The sequence below is a fragment of the Chrysemys picta genome, chromosome 1, assembly GCF_011386835.1.
Source record: "Chrysemys picta bellii isolate R12L10 chromosome 1, ASM1138683v2, whole genome shotgun sequence".
In the NCBI taxonomy this organism is placed as follows: Eukaryota; Metazoa; Chordata; order Testudines; family Emydidae; genus Chrysemys; species Chrysemys picta.
This window is the reverse complement of record NC_088791.1, coordinates 321,396,079-321,420,198: the sequence shown is the minus strand read 5'-3', so window position 1 is coordinate 321,420,198 and position 24,120 is coordinate 321,396,079. Positions and strand designations below refer to the sequence as shown.

General features: G+C 44.7%; 1 protein-coding gene across 3 annotated transcripts in view; it reads left to right on the top strand.

Moving 5' to 3' along the window:
* Window positions 1-24,120, top strand: part of DYNC2H1 (dynein cytoplasmic 2 heavy chain 1) — a 418,528-nt gene that overhangs the window by 114,683 nt on the left and 279,725 nt on the right. For all 3 annotated transcript variants that reach the window (XM_024099590.3, XM_024099589.3, XM_024099588.3), the window contains 7 exons: window positions 2,619-2,732; window positions 3,480-3,622; window positions 5,194-5,275; window positions 7,262-7,416; window positions 10,500-10,637; window positions 15,943-16,056; window positions 22,505-22,665. In XM_024099590.3, coding sequence (XP_023955358.2) covers window positions 2,619-2,732; window positions 3,480-3,622; window positions 5,194-5,275; window positions 7,262-7,416; window positions 10,500-10,637; window positions 15,943-16,056; window positions 22,505-22,665 — 907 coding nt within the window. The remainder of the gene's footprint in view (window positions 1-2,618; window positions 2,733-3,479; window positions 3,623-5,193; window positions 5,276-7,261; window positions 7,417-10,499; window positions 10,638-15,942; window positions 16,057-22,504; window positions 22,666-24,120) is intronic.

Below are 24,120 nucleotides of genomic sequence, written 5' to 3'. Positions count from 1 at the left end.
TCCAAAAGAGTATTGCATGGGAGTCGCTAGGTTATTTTAGGGGGGGTCGAGGTATCGCCACCTCTACTTTGCGACCTTCAGAGCTGGGCAGCTGGAGTGTGGCGGATGTTGGCTGGTTTCAGAGTAGCAGCCGTGTTAGTCTGTATCCGCAAAAAGAAGAACAGGAGTACTTGTGGCACCTTAAAGACTAACAAATTTATTAGAGCATAAGCTTTCGTGGAGTACAGCCCACTTCTTCGGATGCATATAGAATGGAACATATATTGAGGAGATATATATACACACATATAGAGAGCATAAACAGGTGGGAGTTGTCTTACCAACTCTGAGAGGCCAATTAATTAAGAGAAAAAAAACTTTTGAAGTGATAATCAAGATAGCCCAGTACAGACAGTTTGATAAGAAGTGTGAGCATACTTACAAGGGGAGATAGATTCAATGTTTGTAATGGCTCAGCCATTCCCAGTCCTTATTCAAACCGGAGTTGATTGTGTCTAGTTTGCATATCAATTCCAGCTCAGCAGTCTCTCATTGGAGTCTGTTTTTGAAGTTTTTCTGTTGTAATATAGCCACCCGCAGGTCTGTCACTGAATGACCAGACAGGTTAAAGTGTTCTCCCACTGGTTTTTGAGTATTTTGATTCCTGATGTCAGATTTGTGTCCATTAATTCTTTTGCGTAGAGACTGTCCAGTTTGGCCAATGTACATGGCAGAGGGGCATTGCTGGCACATGATGGCATATATCACATTGGTAGATGTGCAGGTGAACGAGCCCCTGATGGTATGGCTGATGTGATTAGGTCCTATGATGATGTCACTTGAATAGATATGTGGACAGAGTTGGCATCGGGGTTTGTTACAATGATAGGTTCCTGGGTTAGTGGTTTTGTTCAGTGATGTGTGGTTGCTGGTGAGTATTTGCTTTAGGTTGGGGGGTTGTCTGTAAGCGAGGACAGGTCTGTCTCCCAAGATCTGTGAGAGTAAAGGATCATCTTTCAGGCTAGGTTGTAGATCTCTGATGATGCGCTGGAGAGGTTTTAGTTGGGGGCTGAAGGTGACAGCTAGTGGTGTTCTGTTATTTTCTTTGTTGGGCCTGTCTTGTAGGAGGTGACTTCTGGGTACTCGTCTGGCTCTGTCAATCTGTTTTTTCACTTCAGCAGGTGGGTATTGTAGTTTTAAGAATGCTTGTTAGAGATCTTGTAGGTGCTTGTCTCTATCCGAGGGATTGGAGCAAATGCGGTTATATCTTAGAGCTTGGCTGTAGACAATGGATCGTGTGGTGTGTCCTGGATGGAAGCTGGAGGCATGTAGGTAAGTGTAGCGGTCAGTAGGTTTCCGGTATAGGGTGGTATTTATGTGACCATCGCTTATTAGCACAGTAGTGTCCAGGAAATGGACCGCTTGTGTGGATTGATCTAGGCTGAGGTTGATGGTGGGATGGAAATTATTGAAATCATGGTGAAATCCTGTGACCGTGAAATTGACCAAAATGGACTGTTAATTTGTTAGGGCCCTATTCATTTGAGGAACATCTGTAAAGTAGATTCCAATTCCTCTGCAAATGCATCTTTTGGTAGGAAAAATGCTACTGGGTTGGTTCCCAAATAATTCCTTAAATTACAAAACTTTTGCTTTATATAGGTGGAACGTCCATTTCTACATATTATCAACTGTAATAATAATTACAATTCTGCATTTTCCTCCCATTCTCTTCCTCCCTGAATTTTGAGACTCACTTCTCACAACTTCCCATTCATTATGAACGAGGAGAGAAGCTGTGCAACAGAATGAGAAATTTTTCACCTGATAATTTTCTTTCTGTTAGTAGCTTCTCTCCTTATTCAACCCATCCTGGTAGTATTGCAGACCAGAAAATGTTAATGCTAATAATCTGTATGCTAGAGTGTTTCATCATGTTGAGAAGAACTCTTGTTCTGAGTTGAAGGGCAGGGCTTACTCCTGGGGCCTCCAGCAACATTTTTAGACTGTCACTTAATTCCATCCATTTGTGGAGATATTACCCATTTGTGATGAAGGCGAGAAGCTGCTAACAAAAAGAGAATCATCAGGTAAGAAATGTCTAATCCTTGTAGCATGCAGGGCAATAGCTCTAATTTTCTCCAGGTGACAGGGTTTCCATCTGGAGACCTGTATACCACTAGAATTCCTAAATTTCTCTTGTCCTTTGGCTCACAGATCATATGTATGCACTCAGATGTTTTTGTTTCTGAAGTGGAGCGTCTTCTGTATCTGAGTTGGAGGGGAACAGGATTTGTATTCTGCCTCCTCTTCCTATTTTCTGGTGCATTCTGGAGTCAGTTTTGGCTTGTGATGTATAGGGTATATACTGTAGTGACTATCTGTGGATAGGATTGGAGGAGGCACTGAATCATGTCTCAGTGATGCAAGCAAGACTGGGTGCTTCATCCAAAATGAGATTGTGAACAGTACTGGTTTTGTTGTTTTGAAAAGGAAGGTCATATAAGTATGTTGATATGTAGATAGATTCTGTATCACCCAAATTCACCAAACAAAATGTTTAGAGGTATTTTATCAATTTTATTTTGATTAATTCATTTTACACATTTTAAAGCTGATTGAAACTGTTCCTGACATAGGTGAGGTTCCTGGACTGTACACTATAGAAGAATTAGAACCATTACTGTCTCCTCTGAAGGATCAAGCTTCCCAAGATGGATTTACAGGACCAGTCTTCAACTATTTTACATACAGTAAGTGAATTGGACTACATAATTTGTAATTGATTAAAGGCTATCAAAGTGAGTAAAATAATAAAAATATGCAAAGGGGTGGTACTTTTCAAGTACATTTTGAATCATGCAGTTATTTAAAAAACAGGAACAATCAGTACTTCGGTTTAATTAAAGGAACACAACATAAAAATCACATTCTGTCTAAAATTGCATTCACACTCATGGTTTCAAATAATATCTAAGAATCATATAACTGAAAGAGATTACAGGAAAGAAAATGTTTGTCTCATTTTTCAGCTCGTTTACTTTGTGCATATGATAGCACATTCCAGTATTTCCCTTTTACAGTCAGTTAACTCCAATCTTACAAACACTTATGCACATGAAGAACTTTCCACACATGAGTGAGTAGTTGTAATAAAGTTAATGTTTGCAAGATAGGGGCTTTAGTTATTAGTTTGTTTGGGTCTTTCACATAGAAACAAGGAAATACAATTGGAAAATATGATTGAAAAAACACCGAAATTGGAAGGCAGACTCCAGGGCACTAAAATTACTTCTGATTTGTTTTAGAATTGGTTACATTTTAAGATAATTGTATCCCTTATGTATTTTGATTGTTAGTGTCCCTTTCTGGAAATAGGTCTGTAAGACAATGTATGAAGGACAGTCAAAAATTATACTGTATTGGATCTGCAATAAATTTATCATTAGGTAGTTAGAATTCAATTGGCTTAATTTTTTAATATGTTGTATTTCCTTTAGGGATTCAGCAGAACTTGCACATTGTCTTGATTATGGATTCTGCCAATTTAAATTTCACAATAAATTGTGAGAGTAATCCAGCACTGCATAAAAAATGTCAGGTGTTGTGGATGGAAAGCTGGTCTGAAAGCAGTATGAAAAAGGTAGGTATAGGAGACAAACAAAACAAAATTTAAAAGTGAGCATTAATTCATTTATTTTGTTAATGTCATTGTACGGCTTTCCCTCCTGTTCTATGAAGTTATTTTTTGCTTCTTTATCAGACCAAACTGTCATGCTGATGTAATCTTCTCTTAGCCAAATATTCAGTTTTTTATAAAGCTAAGGAAAGCTAGCAATCACATTTTTTCAGTCCAATGTAATTCCCTTGCATCATGTTTGAATAAGATTTCTTTGTTTAGATTATCAGTAATTCAAAAGTGCTGCATTCGGAAAATGCCATCTGTTCATGTTAAATGACTCAATTCCAAATTACTCAGAGACGCAAAGTTGGTTTTAATTAAAGTGTTTAAGGAACCTCTGACATACCTTGCTTTTTTAGATTAATATTTGTACAGTGCTTTAAAAGTACAAAGTGCTTTGGAAAAGTTAAATATTATTATCATTTGATAATTCACCAACAGTAACATGTTAGTATCTCACTATGGGCTGATCACTCTTCCTTTGATGAAACACAGAATTTAAATTTTGATTTTAGTGGGATTATGCACATGCTTAAGTGCTTTGCTGGATTGAGGCCAGGGAACTGAGCACCTTACAGCATCAAGCTATCCCTATTTCAGAATGTTAGTGGCATCATTTTGAGAAAGATATATAGGACTGTACGTAGAGCTGCCAGAGGATGACAATTCTGTTCTGTGAAACAGCTGTTTTCAGATTAAAGAAACCTCAAGTTTTTGATTCAGGTCTCTCTTTTTCATTCCTTTCTGGATGAGAAATTATCAGGGTCCTGGACCTTAAAAACGTTCCAGACAAAAACATTGTCAAATCCATATGTCTCTGCAAAATGTTTCGGCTTTAATGAAACAGCATTTTTTGATGAAATGTTAATTGTCTAAGTTTGAAAAATGTTTTTTAGGATATTTTTGTGACCTCAGTAGGATTTGTTTGAGTGTGTATTGAATAAGGACCCAGGATTTGGTCCTGTAGTCATATTTCCAAACATACTGTACATATAGTGTTTATTGTCTACCATTGTGAAATTCATGAGATAAACTATCATGCCCACCAGCCATCTGTGACCGTGTAGAAGACTTGAAAATCTTACTGTAGATCAAGGTTAAGAAAGTTTGCACAGCATGAGGGAAGCTCATTCCCATGGTGCCTCCTTAAACAAGGCATTTTATTAGGTCATCTGAATTCATGTTGAATTTTAGAGTAAGGCTGTATACCTTGATACTTCCTTGGTATTTATATAAATGTAAAGTTCCTCAGTGATATTATCTGCTGTTTCCTTAGAGTTGGTGAAAGATTGTTCTGCTTGGAGAGAACAGGGAATCATCAGTACTAACAACTGAGATTCCTTTATTATTAATTATTATTACTATTTATTATTTATCATTATTCAGTAAAGGGCTCTTGAACAAAGCTGTTGTTTTCAAATCCTTTTTACATTTATAACTGATGTTGCCATTTTATTAATAGTTTCTTTGCTTTTATCTTTACTTGAAAGTTCAGTGTATGCACTTTTTGACAAAAATGTTTTTTATTTTAGATACCTGAAATGTTATTTGCTGATTTGGATGAACAAGAAAAGACTGGTACAGCACATAAAGAACCTAAGAAAAAATATTCTGGTAATATTTTGGTGAATTTGATTAAAGTTGTGTTTTTAACATGATTATTTTATTATTATTCGTTTGTCTATTTAGTTAGTTAGTTAGTCTTGTTAATTACTTAGCTCAGCGTTGTACAAAGCACAAATAATGGTCTGGATTCTGCAGTTAGATCTAGGAACAGGCAAACTCCCGTTCCGTGGAAGAGCTTCATTCATTTCAGTGCGGCTTCGCAAGGGCAGAGCAGAGTACCCCTGCACAATGAATTTCAGGATTGGCATCAAATATACAGTGTGGGTGTGGTGCTGGAGAAAGAAACAAAGAGAATGGTGACACATCATAAGTGGTGCAAGGAGTTGAGGGATACATGAGATGAACAGAGACATAGGTAGGGTGGGGTGGGTGTTTCTTAGAACCTTGAAGGTGAGGATGAAGATCTTAAACTTGATTAGGTGGACAAAGGGGAAAATAGTGGAGGAATTCAAGACGTGTGAGATGGTGGAAGCATAAAACAGAAAGTGGGTTAAGCTGCTTCATTACCAGATATACTGGAATGGGGCTAAGATGGGAAATTGAAAGTTCAGAGAGAAGGAAGTATGCACTTTAGCTGTCACATTGACATTTAGTGAGAAAGGATCAGATTTTAAATATGTTGTAGATAAAGGAATGGCAGTGACAACCAGGTTTGTGAGAATAGAAGGGAGGAGCCTGGATGATGGGAAGGATGGTGGTTTTGTAGACAGCTCTGAAGAAGGCAGGAAGTGGACAGGATTTGGGAAATATAAGAACTAATAGTTTGTATGTTGAGCTTGTAAAGCTTGTTGAGCTAGTAGAACAGCCATGATTGTACATCAGAAAGATGAGTGGTGTTAGCTTTGCCATAATGGAATGAATTGAGTGAAGATGTAAATTTAAGCCACCGCTGTACAAATAAGAATTGAAGTTGTGTACAGTGGATGAGATAGAGGAGTAAGAGGAAAGAGTCTGGTGGTAAAGAGTTGAGAGAGAGAGAGTTGAGAGGAAGAGGAAAAGGAGGAACGGTTATAATATAAGGAGTAGAAAGATTATATAGAACTGCCTGTAATAGTTAAAAATAATACAATGTGTTTTCAGAACAGGAAATTATTAAGTGATTAGATCAGGTTATGTGCTAAAACTGCACATTTGTCCATTAAAAAAAATTGTAGCGAGAATAGTCTAAATCACAAAATCAGCACTCATCCTGGTTTGAAAAATGATTTTTTCTCAAATTACTATATAAAACCAAAATTTAAATAAGATTATATGCATAAATCCTAGTGATAAGAAGAAAACCAAATGTTAAATGCTTCCTGCTAGAATTCTTACGTTGCCTCACTTTTTAATATAAAAATACTCAAACCTTTGAAGTGATACTCTGATTACAGGGTTAAGATCCATGCAACGACTCATAATTCTAGATACCTTTATATGTTTACCTTGATGCTGCTTCCAGACATTCCTTCACATATATGTATCTTAGTGTAGTGTTGCATAGCTTGTTTCATGTCTTCTTGAGTTCATTTACAAAAATTCCATTTAGCAAGCTGTAGAATCTGTAATGTCCAGAAAAAATATGTATTGTATGCAGCACCAGTGACACCAAAAGCACTCAAGCCTAGGTTCTGCAAGGTTCTGAGCACCCTCAAGTTCTGTTGACATCAGTGGGAAATGAAGGTACTCAGCACCTCTTAGGATCAAGCCCTCAGTGATGTGGAACTAATTCTGACAATGCTCATATGCCTTTTCAATTCAGTATAAAACTTTTAACGCTTTAAAACAAGAACAGAATGTTGCCTTCTGAAGGGCAAATCTTTAGAGTGGAATGCTACTTCGTTTCTCCCATGGAATCCTGCAGAACTCTGCCTTTTTAGGTACTATGTCCTCCATTCATGATTTAAAAAGTGTATCACATTGCTCATCCTAAATTATTCTGGATGCAGTAGGAATGATAAAGTTGTTTAATAAATAATGTATTTTGCTATATAGGTGATTCTGATTTTTTGAAATCTTTTTTGGTGATCCATGAGTCATGTAAAGCATATGGAGCAACTCCAAGCAGATATATGACTTTCCTGCGTGTGTATAGTGCCATCAATAGCAGCAAAAGAGCAGAGTTGTTAAAAAGGCAAAGCCATTTGCAGGTATGTAATTAATAACATTTTCTACTTATGAGTTGGCAAAATATTTCCATATTTGTGAATCGATTTTCACAGTTGATACTATGACAGGAGCTCTACCTCTTTGTTATCGTATCTTGCATATATGTGATTGGCAGCATGTGCTGCTGCTATCTTGGTTAGCCCGAGCTTTCACTCCCTTTGTGCATGCTCTCCTACAACATCTTCTCTGGTTTGAGGTGAGGGACACTGGTAGTCCTGGTACAGTGACCCCCACTTTCCTCTCCCAAATGACTTCAGAAGTAGGGGGGTTCCCTCATTCCACTCCTGTTTTTCCCAATTGCTGCAAAGTAGATGTGCCCTTTGGAAGGCAAAACATACTTCCCAGCACTTCAATATATAGGGTTAGCATTCTAGCTAGAAAAGTTTTGGCTAATGCATGTATGGGTGGGAGAGGGTCTGGAAGCAGAAGCTCTATTCTGACAGATGCATACTGCATATGGGTATGGGTACCGTGACTGTAGCAGGGAGAGCTATAGTTAAAATAACCAGACACAATAATTACTCCTTTTTATTTTGGTGTAGAGTCGGAGATTGTTTGACAATGCGATTATTTGATTTTAAGTGTGTGTGGCTGTGAATTGAACTTTTTTTCCTGTTGACCTTAACTGGATATACTATATACCAGTCACAAACTCATGACCTGTAGCTGTTAACAGTGGCTTTGGTTTTTCAAATCTGTCAATTTCTGACCAACTGGATAATTGACAGTTCATGCATGTTTCATACTGGAAAGGCAACTTGTTTACTTTGCACAGCTTTCCTGATCATGAGTAGTGCCCTACCGAATTCACAGTCATGAAAAACGCGTCACGGGCTGTGAAAGCTGGTCTTTTGTGTGCTCTTACTCTATACTACACAGATTTCACAGGGGAGACCAGAGTTTCTCAAATTGGGGGTCTTGACCCAAAAGGGAGTTGCAGGGGGATCACAAGGTTATTTTAGGGGGATCGTGGTATTGTCACCCTTACTTCTGCGCTCCCTTCAGAGCTGGGTGGCTGGAGAGTGACAGCTGGTGGCCGGAAAACGGTGGCTGTTGGCTGGGCGCCCAGCTCTGAAGGCAGCGCACCACAGCAGCAGCGCAGAAGTAAGAGTGCCTCAATCCTATTTTCTGAACTATCTATCCCACTTCTTCCATGTTTGGTCCCAAATAACATCAGATCGCTGGGTTCTTCGCATGATAGAAGTGGGCTATTATCTCCAGTTCTGCTTCTCTCCTCCCTCCCACCCCCCTTCACCATCCCTCTTCAGGGACCCTTCTCATGAGTAACTCCTTATCCAGGAAGTGCAAACGCTCCTCGCTGCAGGGGCAGTGGAGGAGGTTCCTCAGGAGCTAAGGGGCAAGTGATTCTACTCTTATTTCCTAATCTCCAAAGCCAAACGGGGTCTCAGACCCATTCTAGACCTGCGGGGCCACATGGCATCTTGTACATACGTGGTACAGCATGCCAGGATGCATCTCAGACCTCTCCAGATTTGGCTCGCATCAGCGTACCACCCAGGATGCGACAGTTTAGATTCTGTGGTCACTCTTCTGGGTCACATCCTCCAGTCCCTGGGCTGGTGGCTTAACCAACAAGGTGTGTGCAAGGGAATCCCCTTCCACAGACCTCTGCCCTCCCCATCCCTGGTAACAGACGCGTTGGCGCTGGGGTGGGGTGCACATCTGGGGGACCTTCAGACACAGGGCTTCTGGTCTCAAGACGAGCTCTCACTCCACATCAACATCAAGGAGCTGAGAGCGATTTGATTAGCGTGCCAGACCTTTCAGGCCCACTTGGGTCAATGTGTGGGAGTCATGACGGACAACACAACTGCAATGTTTTACATAAACAGGCAGGGTGGTGCCCATTCCTCTCCCCTGTGTTGGGAAGCCCTCCAGCTGTGGGAATTTGGAGGCGACGTATCTCTCAGGATCACAGAACGAGCTGGTGGACTACCTCAGCAGATCATTCCACAACCTCCCCATCTTCCAGAGTGGGGAACTCCCCATATCGATATCTTCGACACTCGGAGCAACAGGATGTGCCCGAGGTTCCTTCTGGAACCATAGCCAGGGCTCCCTCGTGGACGCCTTCCTCCTCCCATGGTCGGATCATTTCATGTATATGTTCCCACCGTTTCCTCTTGTACACAAGGTACTGCTCAAAGTCCGCAGGGACAAGGCGGCGATCATCCTGGTCGCTCCAGCATGGCCACGTCAACACCACACTTTTGGACCTCTTGGTAGACTCCCCAATCACTCTACTACTGCTCAGGACCTGATTACCCAAGACCACGTCAGTCTCTCCACCTCACGGCCTTGAAGCTTCATGGCTAAACCCCATGGAGTTCATGTGCTTGGAGTTGCTCAGAGAAGTTCTGCTCGGTACCAGGGTTACCTATCTGGCAAAGTGGAAGTGATTTGTGATCTGGTGCTCCTACAGCTGTACTCCACCTTTGCAGCACCCCATTCCTGTCATCCTGGAGTACCTGTTGCAACTCAAGCAGCAAGGTCTGGCTGCTTCTTCCATTAATGTGCACCTGGCAGCTATGTCTGCATTCCACCTAGGAGCAGCCAGGCGCTCCATCTTTGCCAACCCCATGGTAGGTTGCTTCCTCAAGGGCCTGGAGTGCCTCTACTCACCGGTTCGGCAACCAATCCCTGCATGGGACCTCAAACTGGTTCGTTCCAAACTGATGGGGCCTCCGTTTGAACCATTGGCAACTTGCTCCCTCCTGTATCTATCATGGAAGGTTGCTTTTCTGGTTGCCATTACTTTGGCAAGGAGGGTCTTGGAGCTCAAGGCCCTCACCTCTGACCCTTCATACACGGTCTACTTCAAGGATAAGGTGCAGCTCCGGCCTCACCCGGCTTTCCTTCCAAAAGTTTTGTCCCAATTTCAGTCCATTTTCCTGCCTGTGTTTTACCCTAAAGCTCATGCGTCAAAATAGGTCACTTTTTAGTCCTTCCAAGGTTGTCTGTACCAAATTCTCTGATGAAGATATCTTTGTTTACTAATTGTTGCTAAAAACGTGTTTTTTTTTTTTTTTTTAAATATTTGTAGGCAGGAGTGTCTAAGCTGAATGAAGCCAAAGCCCTAGTAGATGAACTGAACAGAAAAGCTGGAGAACAAAGCATATTACTCAAAACTAAGCAAGATGAAGCTGATGCTGCACTCCAAGAAATTACAGTGTCTATGCAGGTAATGTTGATTGTCACAATAGAATCTTAAAAAATAAAACCCCTTCCCCCCCTTTTTTTTTTCCTATGTGAAATTGTCTCCACAGATTCCCATGCCTGAAGTTGCATATTGAGGGCTGAAAAACCTGAAAATATTTAAAAGCAGTTGGTTTAGGAGGTTACATGAACCTTTGAAACTTGAGGAGGTTAACACTGAGACAGAACATTTTTTATAAGGGAATTTAATTATTTAATCACTGTGTGGGTCGACCAAGCAGGATAGGGGACTTAACAGCTGACTGGTACTTACTACTGCAGTTCAGACTGAAAAGTCCTCCAGATCTTTCTGTATCTAATTGTTCTACTTTATAGAGTTGGTCAGAGAATGAAATTTAAAATTTTCAAAAAAATTTCAATCAGATCTACTGTTTTATCTATAGTATTTTAAGTGCCAAGTTCTGTAAATTTCTTCTGTGGCATTTTTGCATTTAGTTGAAAGTAGGGGTTTCCTGATATTTCTGATTTTAAGTAGACAACCTTATTTCTTTAGACTACTCTTTGAACCACTAGCCCTTGGCTCTCTCCCTTTTTTTTTTTTTTGAGAAGCCATTTTCTTTAGTGACACTTCCCTAGTTAAATGCAAGGTTTCCAATTTCTGTGGAAAGTGGATATTTGTATTTGATATACATGTGATTCTGAAGATCATAAACAGAAGGTAAGCCATAATGGGGTGATCCTACTCTGAGAGGCATCAGAGGGAGTTTTGTCATTGATTTCAATGAGAGCAGATCAAGCACAAATAACACTTCCAACTGTAAATGAAGTCTAAGAGAACAGATTTCCTATGTATAGCAGACCAGGTGGCTGCAGCATCAAAATATTTGGCTTGTGGTGTCATACAGCTACATACATTATGTTTATCCTATAGAATCTGTGAAACCACGAAGATTTGGGGGAATTTTTATCAAGTCTTTTATGTATTCTGTATCTATTTGGTGTAGATGTACTTGAATGTTAGCCAGGATGATGAATTACCTAGGTGTGTTGGCTTCCTGTAGCAAAGATAATTTTTACCCAGTATTCCCCAGGGCAGCTGGAAGATGTTGGAAGCCAGAAGAGATCTGAAAGTCCTTGGCTGTTACCCTATCCATAAATCCCCTTGTATGTTTGTAGGGCATAGAATCATAGGACTGGCAGGGACCTCGCGAGGGCTTCTAGTCCAGTCCCCCCTGCACTCAAGGCAGGAGTAAATATTATCTAGACCATCTGTGACGGGTTGGATTACAGAAACCCCTTTGGGAGCTGCCACCCGATGTGCCAAGACTACTTCTACCCCTGCCTTCCCTACCAGCTCGGGACCCCAGCACCCTGTCTTGCTGAGTGAGACACTCCCATCTGCTCCAACAAAGACCCAGGGTCTGAATTACTTGCCCCAAAAGCTGCAGGTTTATCTGAAAGCAGCTAACGGAAGTGTGCTTGTCTTTAACACTCAGATGCCCAACTCCCAATGGGTATAAACCCAGATAAATCCTTTTTACCGTGTATAAAGCTTATACAGGGTAAACTCATAAATTGTTCGCCCTCTATAACACCGATAGAGAGATATGCACAGTTGTTTGCTCCCCCAGGTATTAATACATATTCTGAGTTAATCAATAAGTAAAAAGTGATTTTATTAAATACAGAAAGTAGAATTTAAGTGGTTCCAAGTAGTAACAGTTAGAACAAAGTAAGTCACCAAGCAAAATAAAATAAAATGCGCAAATCTATGTCTAATCAAACTGAATACAGATAATCTCACCCTTAGAGATGCTTCAGTAAGTTTTTTTTCTCAGACTGGACACCTTTCAGATCTGGGCACAATACTTTCCCCTGGTACAGCTCTTGTTTCATCTCAGGTGGTAGCTAGGGGATTCTTCATGATGCCTCCTCTCCTCTTTGTTCTGTTCCACCCCTTTATATATATTTTGCATAAGGCGGGAATCCTTTGTCCCTCTGGGTTTCCACCCCCTTCACTGGAAAAGCATCAGGTTAAAGATGGATTCCAGTTCATGTGACATGATCACACGTCACTGTAAGACCCCAAGCCTTCATTCCTCCCAGCCTGACTCACAGGAAGGCTTGCCTGCAAACAGAACAATCCGGTCAGTTGTCCTGGTTGATGGGAGCCATTAAGATTCCAAACCACCATTAATGGCCCACACTTTGCATAATTACAATAGGCCCTCAGAGTTATATTTCATATTTCTTGTTTCAGATACAAGAGTGATACCTTTATACAAATAGGATGACCACACTCAGTAGATTATAAGCTTTGTAATGATACCTTACAAGAGACCTTTTGCATGAAGCATATTCCAGTTACATTGTATTCACTCATTATCAATTTTTTATAAAATCATATAGATTGCAACGTCACACCATCCCTGACAAGTATTTGTCTAACCTGTTCTTAAAAATGTTCAATGATGGAGAATCCACAACAGCAGTTTATTCCAGTGCTTAACTACCCTTACAGGAAGTTTTTCCTAATGTCCAGCCTAAACTGCCCTTGCTGCAATTTAAGCCCATTGCTACTGGTCCTATCCTCAGATTTTTCTCACCCCTCCTTGTAACAACCTTTATGTACTTGAAAACTGTTATCATGCCCCCCCCCCTCAGTCTTCTCTTCTCCAGACTAATCAAACCCAATTTTTTCAATCTTCCCTCAGAGATCATGTTTTCTAGATCTTTAATCATTTTTGTTGCTCTTCTCTGGACTTTCTCCAGTTTGTCCACCTCTTTCCTGAAATGTGGCACCTAGAACTGGACACAATTCTCCAGTTGAGGCCTAATCAGCATGGAGTAAGCAAAAGAATTACTTCTTGTGTCTTGCTTACAACACTCCTGCTAATACATCCCCAAATGATGTTTGGTATTACTGTGTAAGGCTAAAATAGGAGTTGGAACAAAAGCAGTGAAACATGGTATGCTCAGTAGTATCAAAGGTGTGCTAACAGGACTGACAGTTCTGGGGTTAACATCCTGTAAGAAGCACTACAGAAGCATAAAGTCCCTCTGATATTTAAAAAAAACTTGAAATGGAACCAGTTTAGTTGGGGTAGAGGGCTCTAATGAATGCTCACAAGATGCCAATGATGTTCTCTCTGAACAGTGATTTTGATGTGCAACTGAGGTTATAACTTCTTTTTTTAATTACTTGTGATATATTCACATTTGCATTGCATAAAATGCCTGACCTAGTCTTGGATGACTTAATGCTATATCATTATAATGTATTAGTGACCTATCTGTAAATGCTTTCAGGTTAAATGCTATAATGGACAAATCTCATCCTTCATTTCTGCTGCTTATACACAGCCACTGTTTTCTGCTATCACTTCAGTTCAGAGTACAACTGCCTCACTTCTTGGAATCATATCCTGTCACTTCATATATCAACTTTGCTTCACTTAATGCTCATGAATTTGTCTTTTCAATCATCATCATAACTGGAGATATGAACATCTGTGTTCATAATCCACATGAACCTCTGACCTTTCATTTCTTATGCCTCCTTGTTTACCTCTGTCTCATCAAAGTGATCTCTTCCTTTGTGGACGTATCCTTAACTACTTGTTCTCTAGTTGGGTGTCCACACTCTCTGGCTTTCCACCTCTTTCTCTGTACAGCATAGGGTAGATTATTCTTCCATGGAGTTTCCAGAATTTTGAACAGTTTCTTTATGTTCAATTTACCCTAACTCTTTCAGATCACTACTTGTTCCCCTTTCCTCTTCTTGACCTATGCCCTGTTTTCCATGCTCAGTCTTCCATCCCAAAATGTGGCCTGCATATTAACCCATGCTATCACATTTATTGTTGCTACTGGTGGGGTGCATGTATTATACATTATTGGCCTGATTTTCAAAGGTGCTAAGCACTGTCAGCTCCCATTAACTTGAATGACAGTTGTGTGTGCTCAATATCTCTAGGCTATGTTGTTGTTGTTATTACTGAGTAGTAGTAGTATTACTGTAATGCCTAGGAGACCTACTCATGCATCAGGACCCCATTGTTCTAGGCGCTGCACTAACACAGAACAAAAAGACAGTCAGTGTCCCAAAGAGTTTATAGTCTAAGCATGAGACGAAAGACAACAGATGGATATCAATAGACAGTTGAGGGAATTCAAGGAAACAGTGAGGCAGTATTGGTCAGCATGTTAAGCAGTGGTCACAGCACAAGCTGTCTAACCATTGTAAATTTTTTAAATAGACATCATAGAAAATAAAAGTTTTAAGGAGGGATTTGAAGGAAGATAATGAGGTAGATTTGCAGATGTTTATGGGAAGCTCCACCCAAGCACGGGGGGCAGTATGGGAGAAAACACAAAGGTGCTTGTTTGAAATTGAACAAGTGGGTGAAAGAGGCTGGTATCATGGACTGATTGGAGGCAGGAATCAACATCTCAATTGTGAATGGAAGATGACTAGTAGGGTGGAGATGTGTCATGGTGGACTTTGAAAGTGAAGACAAGCAGTTTATGTTTGATTTGATAGAGAAGTCAGAGCCAGTGGAGGGATGCAAAGACAGAAGTGGTGTGGTCAAAGCAGCAGATTATGACAATCATCTTTGCAGCAACATTCTGAATGAACATGAGCAGGGCAAGATTGAATTTGTCAAGGCTAGAGAAAAGGATGTTGCAGTAATTGAGATGCAAGATGATGAGAGCATGGATGAGAGTTTTAGTTCTTTGGATGGACGGGAAAGGCCTTATCCTAGAGATGTTATGCAGAAAGAATTGGCAAGATTTAGACATAGCCTGGATGTGAGGAGCTAGAGACAGGTCCAAATCGAACATGATGTCCAGGTTAGAATATACACTTCCTTAATTTAGTCATATCTATTTATTTTTATGTCCTCCACAACCATAGTATCTGAGCGCTTCTCAAATGTTTTAAAATAAACATAGCAATAATAATCTCTCTCTTTTTTCCTTACCAGCCTGTTGAAGTATTTGTATAGCTTACAAAGGCTCCAATTCCAGAAAATGTTCCTATTTTCAGGAAAGCAGTTAAGTTCATGCTTAAGTCCCATTGAGGTCAATGATACTTAAACACGTTTAAAGTTAAACATGCTTAAGTGCCTTCCTGAATCACGGCTATAAACAGTAATTCAGTGTCAAGTCTTTTTTAGTACTTTAGTATGAACAATACTATACAAATTAAAATGTATTTTAAAATTAAAATGAAGATTTAAAGAAACGTGAGTATCAAAAGTATGATAATACCACATAAGTTTGGAAAATAAAGTGGGTTCCCTCATGAATAATCTCTCTTCTAACAGGATGCCAGTGAGCAAAAGACAGAGATGGAAAAAATTAAACACAAGATAGCAGAAGAAGTTGTAAAAATTGAAGAAAGAAAAAGAAAAATTGAAGATGAACTAAAAGAGGTTCAGGTGAGCATTGATAAGGAAAATGAATAGATAAAACTGATCTTATTTGGCTTGCAGTTTGATCTGCAAGATTTGAAAAAAAAAATCACCATGGGGTTTCATATTTATTTTCTCTCAATGATTTATATTAAAAAATATGTTCAGGATACTCTAATTGCCAGCTCTGACAATCAGTCTGGGATTTGGGACTCAAGCTGTTTTATTTTCTGTCTATCACAATGAAGATTTCTCAGGCCAGAGCATGTCCTCAGTTGCTGCCCTTGTGCTAACCTACTGCTTTAAGTGGGTTTGGAGAAATATTTATTGCTCCCTTTATGGCTCTGTGCATGAGGGCTGCAATTGTGGCTGGTACTTGCCCTCAGATGCAGCTGCGTATGAAGAGAAGGCTTTTTGTGGCCCATCACTCCCATATACCTACACAAAGACAGCCTTAATTTGACCCATGGTGTGTAGATCTTCCTTACTTTACCTTTTTTAAATTAAACTTTGAGAAGTTAATACAAATTTAAAAGATAAGTTGGATGTATTGAGGAAAATAAAATTCTAAAGGTGAAACATAAAGCCAGGTTCTGTGAAAACTGAGAGGACATAAATGTTCTGTTGTCTCCTGTTTATAAAACAGTTATTCTTAGAGTGATTGCTAATGTATATTCCATAATAGGTGTGTGTGCTTGCCATGTGCACCGGTGCCAGAAGTTTTTCCCCTAGAATACCCATAGGGGGGAGCGCCCCCCGCGACCCTTGGAGTGGCGCCCGCCTGGCGCAATATAAGGGGAGCTGCGCGCTCCCCCCCACCTTCAGTTCCTTCTTGCCGCCAGTGAAGGTGTGTCGGAACTGCTCTGCTGCAGCTTTGCTGTAGCTCATCCCCAGAACTGTTCGTTCGTTTAGTACCGTTAGTTTAGTTAGTCAGTGAGCCTGGGCTGGGGCATGCCCCGAGCCCTGGGATTTAAGTCGTGCGGTTCTTGTCGGTGTTCTGTTCTAAGAAGCGACCCGCACACAGACTGTTTGCGCTGCTTGGGAGAAACCCATATCAGCGAGAGGTGCAAGATTTGCAAATCGTTTAAGCCTTGGACCAAAAAAGAAAGGGACAATAGGCTCCAAGCCATTCTGATGGAGTCGGCGCTGACCCCGACCCCGGTACGCTGCTCCGAGCCGGTACCGGGCACCGCGGTGTCAGTACGCGGCGATCTTCCAGTGCCATCGACCAGTCGGCACCGCTTCCCGTCCACGGGGCACGCCAAGAGGGCCAAGAAGACTCCCTCTTCGCAGCAGCACCGAGGGAAGTCTGGGACAGAGGCTAGGCCCATGTTGGGCAATCCTCAATCCCCACTGGGCCCTAGGCCTCCGACTCATGTAGAGTGGAGTAGCCCAGCCCCTTTGGAACAGACCTCTCCGGATGTCCGGATGCTGTCCATGCCTAAAGCCCTCCAGGAGGCCCACCACGTCTTGTCCATGCCGGTGCCCGGAGCGCTGCCTATGCCGGCCCCACGCTCTAGAGGCAAGCCTCTGCTGGGATCTCTGCAGTCGCCCCCGGCTCGGTACTGGTCTTGGTCGAGGGAATGTTCCCGATGCCGATCACCGCCCAGCGTTCGCTCGGGGCAGAGTCCATGTGGATCTGCCTTAACGCTGACCAGACTCTTGGGCTGGGTTCCGTCCGGCCAGGACTCATGGCACCGGTCCTCCACAGAGAGCGGACATTGATGGGACCGCGGTGGACGTCGTCATCGGTCTTCATTCCGGAGAGGCTACCGCAGTCGGTCATGGCACAGTCGTTGACGCCATTCCCACTTGGGCTCCTGTTCCAAGTCTCCGCCAAGGCACCACAGCCCCAGGCGTTGATCGCTGTCGCCTCGCTGTTGCGTGTCCACCCGTCGAGGCCATTCGCGGTACAGCAGCGGGCAGCCGGGCAGCCGGCCCCGCCGATTCCACAGCAGGTGCAGTGGCACTGAGCATCGTGGCCGGCCCAGTGGTACCAGTGGGCACTGTGGCCTCCAGCGCAGCACCCGGTGGGAGCTCGCTCGGTGGCCGGAGGTTCGGAAGCACTGTCGGCCTCCCTCTCCAGACCACTGACAAAGGAGTCGGTGGGACACCCGTCCTCAGTACCGCGCCCGGAGTCCGGATCCTCCGGTGCCAGCTGACACACAAAGCACCGCACTGGCCTCTTTGCCCCACCTGGAGGAGGCGATTGTGGCCCCACCTCCCTCCATCCTGCAGGAGGACTTCAGGGCCCACCAAGAGCTCTTAAAGAGGGTGGCAGCAAGTCTTCACCTCCAGGCAGAGGAGATGGAGGAGCCCTCGGACTCCCTGTTCAACATGTTGTCCCCATCGGCACCGGGTAGGGTGGTCTTGCTGCTCCATGAAGTGGTGGCTAAAATTTCAAATGCCCTGTGGCAAACACTGGTCTCGTTGGCCCCTCTATCAAAAAAGACAGAACGCAAGTACTTTGTACCCACTAAAGGGCATGAGTACCTATATACCCACCCAACGCCCAACTCCCTGGTGATTGAGTCGGTCAACCACAGGGAACGACAGGGTCAGCCAGCCCCAACCCCAAAGAACAAAGACTCTCGGAAACTGGACTCTTTCGGAAGAAAAATGTATTCGTCTTCGAGCTTCCAGTTACGAGTGGCAAACCATCAGGCCCTCTTGGGGCGGTACAAATTTAATCTGTGGGGCTCCCTGCCTAAATTTGAGGGCTCCCTCCAGGAGTGCGATAAGAAGGAGTTCAGGGCGCTGGTGGAGGAAGGGGCAACGGCAGCTCGGGCTTCCTTGCAGGCTGCCTCGGATGCTGCAGACACGGCCGCATGTTCAATGGCCTTCGCAGTGTCCATGAGATGGGCGTCATGGCTCCTGCTCTCTGGGTTCTCCAGTGAGGCACAATCTTTCATGCAGGATCTCCCGTTCGATGGGAAAGCTCTGTTCACAGAGGAAACAGATACAAGGCTGCATGGCATGAAGGACTCCCGCATGACCCTCCAGACCCTTGGTCTCTATGTCCTGGCTCCGGCAAAACCTAAGTTCAAGCCCCAGCAGACTCCAACGCCAGCCGCCCTCCCGAAGTACGAGACCGCCCATAAGAAGCATCAGGACTATAAGAGACGCCCTCACAGGCAGTCTCGGCCTGCCCCCTAGCCTGGACCCTCCAAAGGCAAGCAGGCGGGGAAAAGGCGATTTTGATGGGGCGCTTGGGGGCAACACGCCAGTTCTCATCAGGGATCCAACCCCAATAAAGCTTCCCTTCTCCAACCGGTTGTGTGCTTTCCTTCCGGAATGGTCTCGGCTCACTTCGGACCGATGGGTCCTCAACACCATCTCCCGGGGTTACACCCTCCAGTTTACCTCCTCCATGCACAACCACCCACCGTCCCTCCTGGGGGACCCCTAGCATGAAGCTCTGTTTGAGCAGGAGGTGGGGCGGCTCCTAGGACTAGGAGCGATAGAGGCGGTGCCTGAGGAATTCATGGGCAAGGAGTACTACTCCCGTTATTTCCTTATCCCGAAGGCCAAATGGGGGGTCTCAGGCCCATACTGGACCTATGGGGTCTGAACCAGCACATGGTGAAGCTCAAGTTCCGCATGGTCTCCCTGGCCTCCATCATCCCCTCCCTGGATCCTGGGGACTGGTACGCTGCCCTCGATCTACAGGACGCGTACTTCCACATCCACATATTCGAGGGGCACAGGCGCTTCCTCCGTTTTGTGGCGGGACAGAATCATTACCAATTTACGGTCCTCCTGTTTGGGCTGTGCACTGCCCCCAGAGTGTTTACAAAATGCATGTCGGTAATAGCGACCTACCTCAAATGACGGGGGGTAGAGATATTTCCCTATCTGGTCGATTGGCTTGTCAAGGGCACATCCCAGTCGCAGGCGAGGGATCATGTGGTGCTCCTCCTGTCCACGTGCACCTCCTTGGGCCTATTGGTAAACAACACCAAGTCCACATTAGTCCAGGTCCAATGCATAGAGTTTATCGGAGCGCTCCTGGACGCAGTGTCGGCCAGGGCCTCCCTCCCGCCAGACAGGTTCAAGACCCTGAAAGGTCTCATCGACTCGGTCACAAGGTTCCCGGTGACAACAGCCAAGGTTTGCCTGCAGCTCTTGGGTCATATGTCGGTCGGCATGCACGTACGTGGTCTGTCACGCCAGACTCAGGATGAGGTCCCTCCAGCTCTGGTTGGTCTCGAATTTCTCCTAGGCCACGGACAGGATGGACGTTGTGATTACCTCCCTGCGATGGTGGTCCACCCCAAACAGCATGCTCCAAAGGGTCCCGTTCAGGGACAGGGCCCCGTCACTGGAGCTGGTGTCCGATGCATCAGACCTGGGTTGGGGGGCCCATGTGGGGAGCTTTCAGACCTAAGGCCTGTGGTCGGCTCAGGACCTGACCATACACATAAATGTCAAGGAGCTCAGAGCGGTGCGGCAGGCCTGTTTGGCCTTCCGCTCGCATCTGGAGGGCAAGGTAGTCAGAGTCCTCACGGACAACATGGCCTCGATGTTCTATATCAACAGGCAAGGCGGGGCCCGCTCCTCTGCTCTCTGCCTCGAAGCCCTTAGGCTGTGGGACTTCTGTATAGCGCATGACATCCACCTGAAGGCCTTCCACTTACTGGGCGCCCGCAACGAGAGGGCGGATCGCTTGAGCAGGGACTTCTCCTCGCAACACGAGTAGTCCCTCCACCTGGAAGTGGCCCATCGGCTCTCCCGAAGGTGGGGAACTCCCCAGGTGAACCTATTCGCAACTTGGCAGAACCGGCGATGCCCCCGGTTCTGCTCCAGGGGGGTCTGGGGAGCGGCGCTATCTCCAATGCCTTTCTCCTGTCCTAGTCTCTATGCCTTCCCCCCGTTCCCTCTAATCAGCAGGGTTCTGGAGAAGATAAAGTCAGACAAGGCCCGAGTCCTCCTGATTGCCCCGGCATGGCCCAGGCAGTATTGGTACGGGACCCTCATGGGCCTGGCGGTAGCTCTGCCGTTGCTGCTCCGCCTGGACCTGCTCTCACAGGACTAGGGCCGCCTCCTCCATCCCAACCCAGCGGCTCTTCACCTTATGGCGTGGCTGCTCAATGGTTAGGTGGAGAGGAAAGAACGTGCTCAGAGCAAGTTCAGCGCATCCTCCTTGAAAGTAGATGGCTCTCCACTCGACGCACTTATTTGGCGAAGTGGTCCCGGTTTTCTAGGTGGGCGGCAGACCAGGGTGTCTCCCCGGTGACCGCTCCGATCCATCTTATCCTTGATTGCCTCCTCCATCTGAGGGCCCAGGGCCTGGCACCCTCATCCGTCAAGGTGCACCTGGCAGCCATATCGGCCTTCCATCCGCCGGAGCAAGGACACACGGTGTTTTCCCATGCTATGACTGGCCGGTCCCTTAAGGGTCTAGACCGTCTTTTCCTGTATTCTAGACCCCCCAGTTCCACAGTGGGCCCTAAACCTGGTGTTGGCTTGTCTCACGGGGCCCCCGTTTGAACCACTGGCTACGTGCTCCTGGTCTCACCTCTCGTGGAAGGTGGACTTCCTGGTTGCTATCACGTCGGCCAGGCAAGTCTCGGAGCTCAGGGCCCTGACCTCCGAACTGCCGTACACGGTCTTTCATAAGGACAAGGTCCAGCTCCGCCCACACCCCGCTTTCCTCCCGAAGGGTGGTCTCCGCCTACCAGAGGACATTTTTCTACCGGTCCTCTGCCCTAAGCCTCACGCATCCAGTGAGGAATGCCACCTCCACACGCTCGATGTGCGGCAGGTTCTGGCTTTCTACCTCGAGCGGACTAAGCTGTTCAGAAAGTCCTTGCAACTGTTTGTTGCCTCGGCTGAGCGCGCGAGGGGCCAGCTGATTTCCACTCAGTGGCTTTCCAATTGGATCACTTTTTGCATCCGTTCCTGTTATGAGCTAGCGGGTGTTCGCCCGCCACCCATTGTGAGGGCACACTCGACCCAGGCACAGGCCTCGTCGGCTGCCTTCGGGGCCCATGTCCCCATCCAGGACATTTGTAGGGCCGCCATGTGGTTGTCGGTTCACACATTCACCTCACACTCTGCGATCGTCTCCCAAACCAGGGATGACGCCGGGTTCGGCAGGGCTGTCCTCCGTCCTGGGAACTCCTACCCACCTCCAACAGATATATTGGAATCACCTATTGTGGAATACACATGAGCAGTCACTCGAAGAAGAAAAAACAGTTACCTTTTCGGTAACTGGTGTTCTTCGAGATGTGTTGCTCATGTCTATTCCACATCCCACCCTCCTTCCCCTCTGTCGGAGTTGTCTGGCAAGAAGGAACTGAGGATGGGGGGAGCGCGCAGCTCCCCTTATACTGCACCAGGCAGGCGCCACTCCAGGGGTCCTTCTGGCACCAGTGCACATGGCGAGCACGCACACCTATTGTGGAATAGACATGAGCAACACATCTCGAAGAACACCAGTTACCGAAAAGATAATTTTTTTTTTTTGTAGCCACTGGTTAATGAAGCTAAATTAGCAGTCGGAAATATAAAGCCAGAGTCTTTGTCAGAAATCCGGTCACTACGAATGCCACCTGACATAATAAGAGATATACTAGAGGGTGTTTTACGACTGATGGGCATTTTTGATACATCATGGGTGAGCATGAAGAGGTAAGTTGAGGATTTTATTTAAAGCATTAATGCAGCAATGTGTATGGAAAATAGTTTCTGTTGTACTCTCTCGAAAGGTTTGAATGTAATTTTTAATGATCTTCTAGAAGGAAAATAATTTTATTCTTAACAATGAGTAGATAACATATAGCTATTTATGGATAAAATTGATACATTTCCTGAAAAATACTCTTACGACTCTAGTTTCAGAGACCTTGTTAACATTTTTTCTCCTTCGAGTGATTGTCCACATGCAAATTCCACTGATCTGGCCCATATGTCGCATATGACAGAGGTCAGATTGACGTGCATCACGTATGCTAGCAGTACCCATTGGGTATGCATGTGCTCTTCAGTTCTCGTGTTCAACTCTGAGGGCATACAAGGATGAGGTGTGCCTCTGGCAGTTCAGTTTCTCTCATTGCCTCAAAGCCTAGAGAGGGAGCCTGATGATCCGAGAGACCACCAAGCCCTCTGAATGGCTTTAGCTCAGGGGTTCTCAAACGGGGGGTCAGGACCCCTCAGGGGGTCACAAGGTTCTTACATGGCGGGTTGCGAGCTGTCAGCCTCCACCCCAAACCCTGCTTTGCCTCCAGCATTTATAATGGTGTTAAATATATTAAAAGTGTTCTTAATTTATAAGGAGGCGTCACACTCAGAGGTTTTCTATGTGAAAGGGGTCACCAGTACAAAAGTTTGAGACCCACTGTTTAGCTAATAGTTTTTACAGTTAGTTTTATAGTATAATTTTAGTAATTTTATTTTTTGGTTGCCTGTTGCAACCTTTAGTTGTTAGAACTTTTATTCATCTGGTATGCCGTTTTTTGGTTCTCCTGGATTCAAATTCTGCTTCTCATGCAAGGGAGCTATCCCAGCTTTGAACAGATACTCAAAATGCCTGAACTGCCTGGGAGAATTGCACATTCCAAATAGATTTGCAAGTCTTGAAGCTTTCAATATAGGAAGGAAAGGGAGACCCACCTTCAGGTTTTCCTAATGACTAAATCAACAAGACTTCCTTCTGAACTGGGCTTACTTAGAGAACCCTGACTCGAATCACAAGTACAATGACAGCATCATCCTCAGACAGATCACAAGTGTCAGGCACTGCCATCCAGTAGTCATGCCTAGTGGTTGGAGCAGAGGTCGAAGCCAGACATAGGGTTGGGACTGGGCCGAGGGCAGTGCTGAAACTGGGATCTGGGGACAGGTCCTGGGTGGAACTATAGACAAGCCAAAATAAGTACCATAGCGGGAGTCCAGATGCAGGCCAAAGGTTGAAGCTGGGTGGTCAGAGTCTGAGGGTCCGGTGGGCGGTCAGGAGGCAGAGGTAGGGCTGGAGTGGGTTAGCTATAGGGCTGGAGCAAGATCAAAGTAGGGCAAAGACAAACCTGGAGCAGACTGGAATAGGGCTTGGGCAAGGCTGGGGCAGAAACAGGAACTGGATCAAGAGCA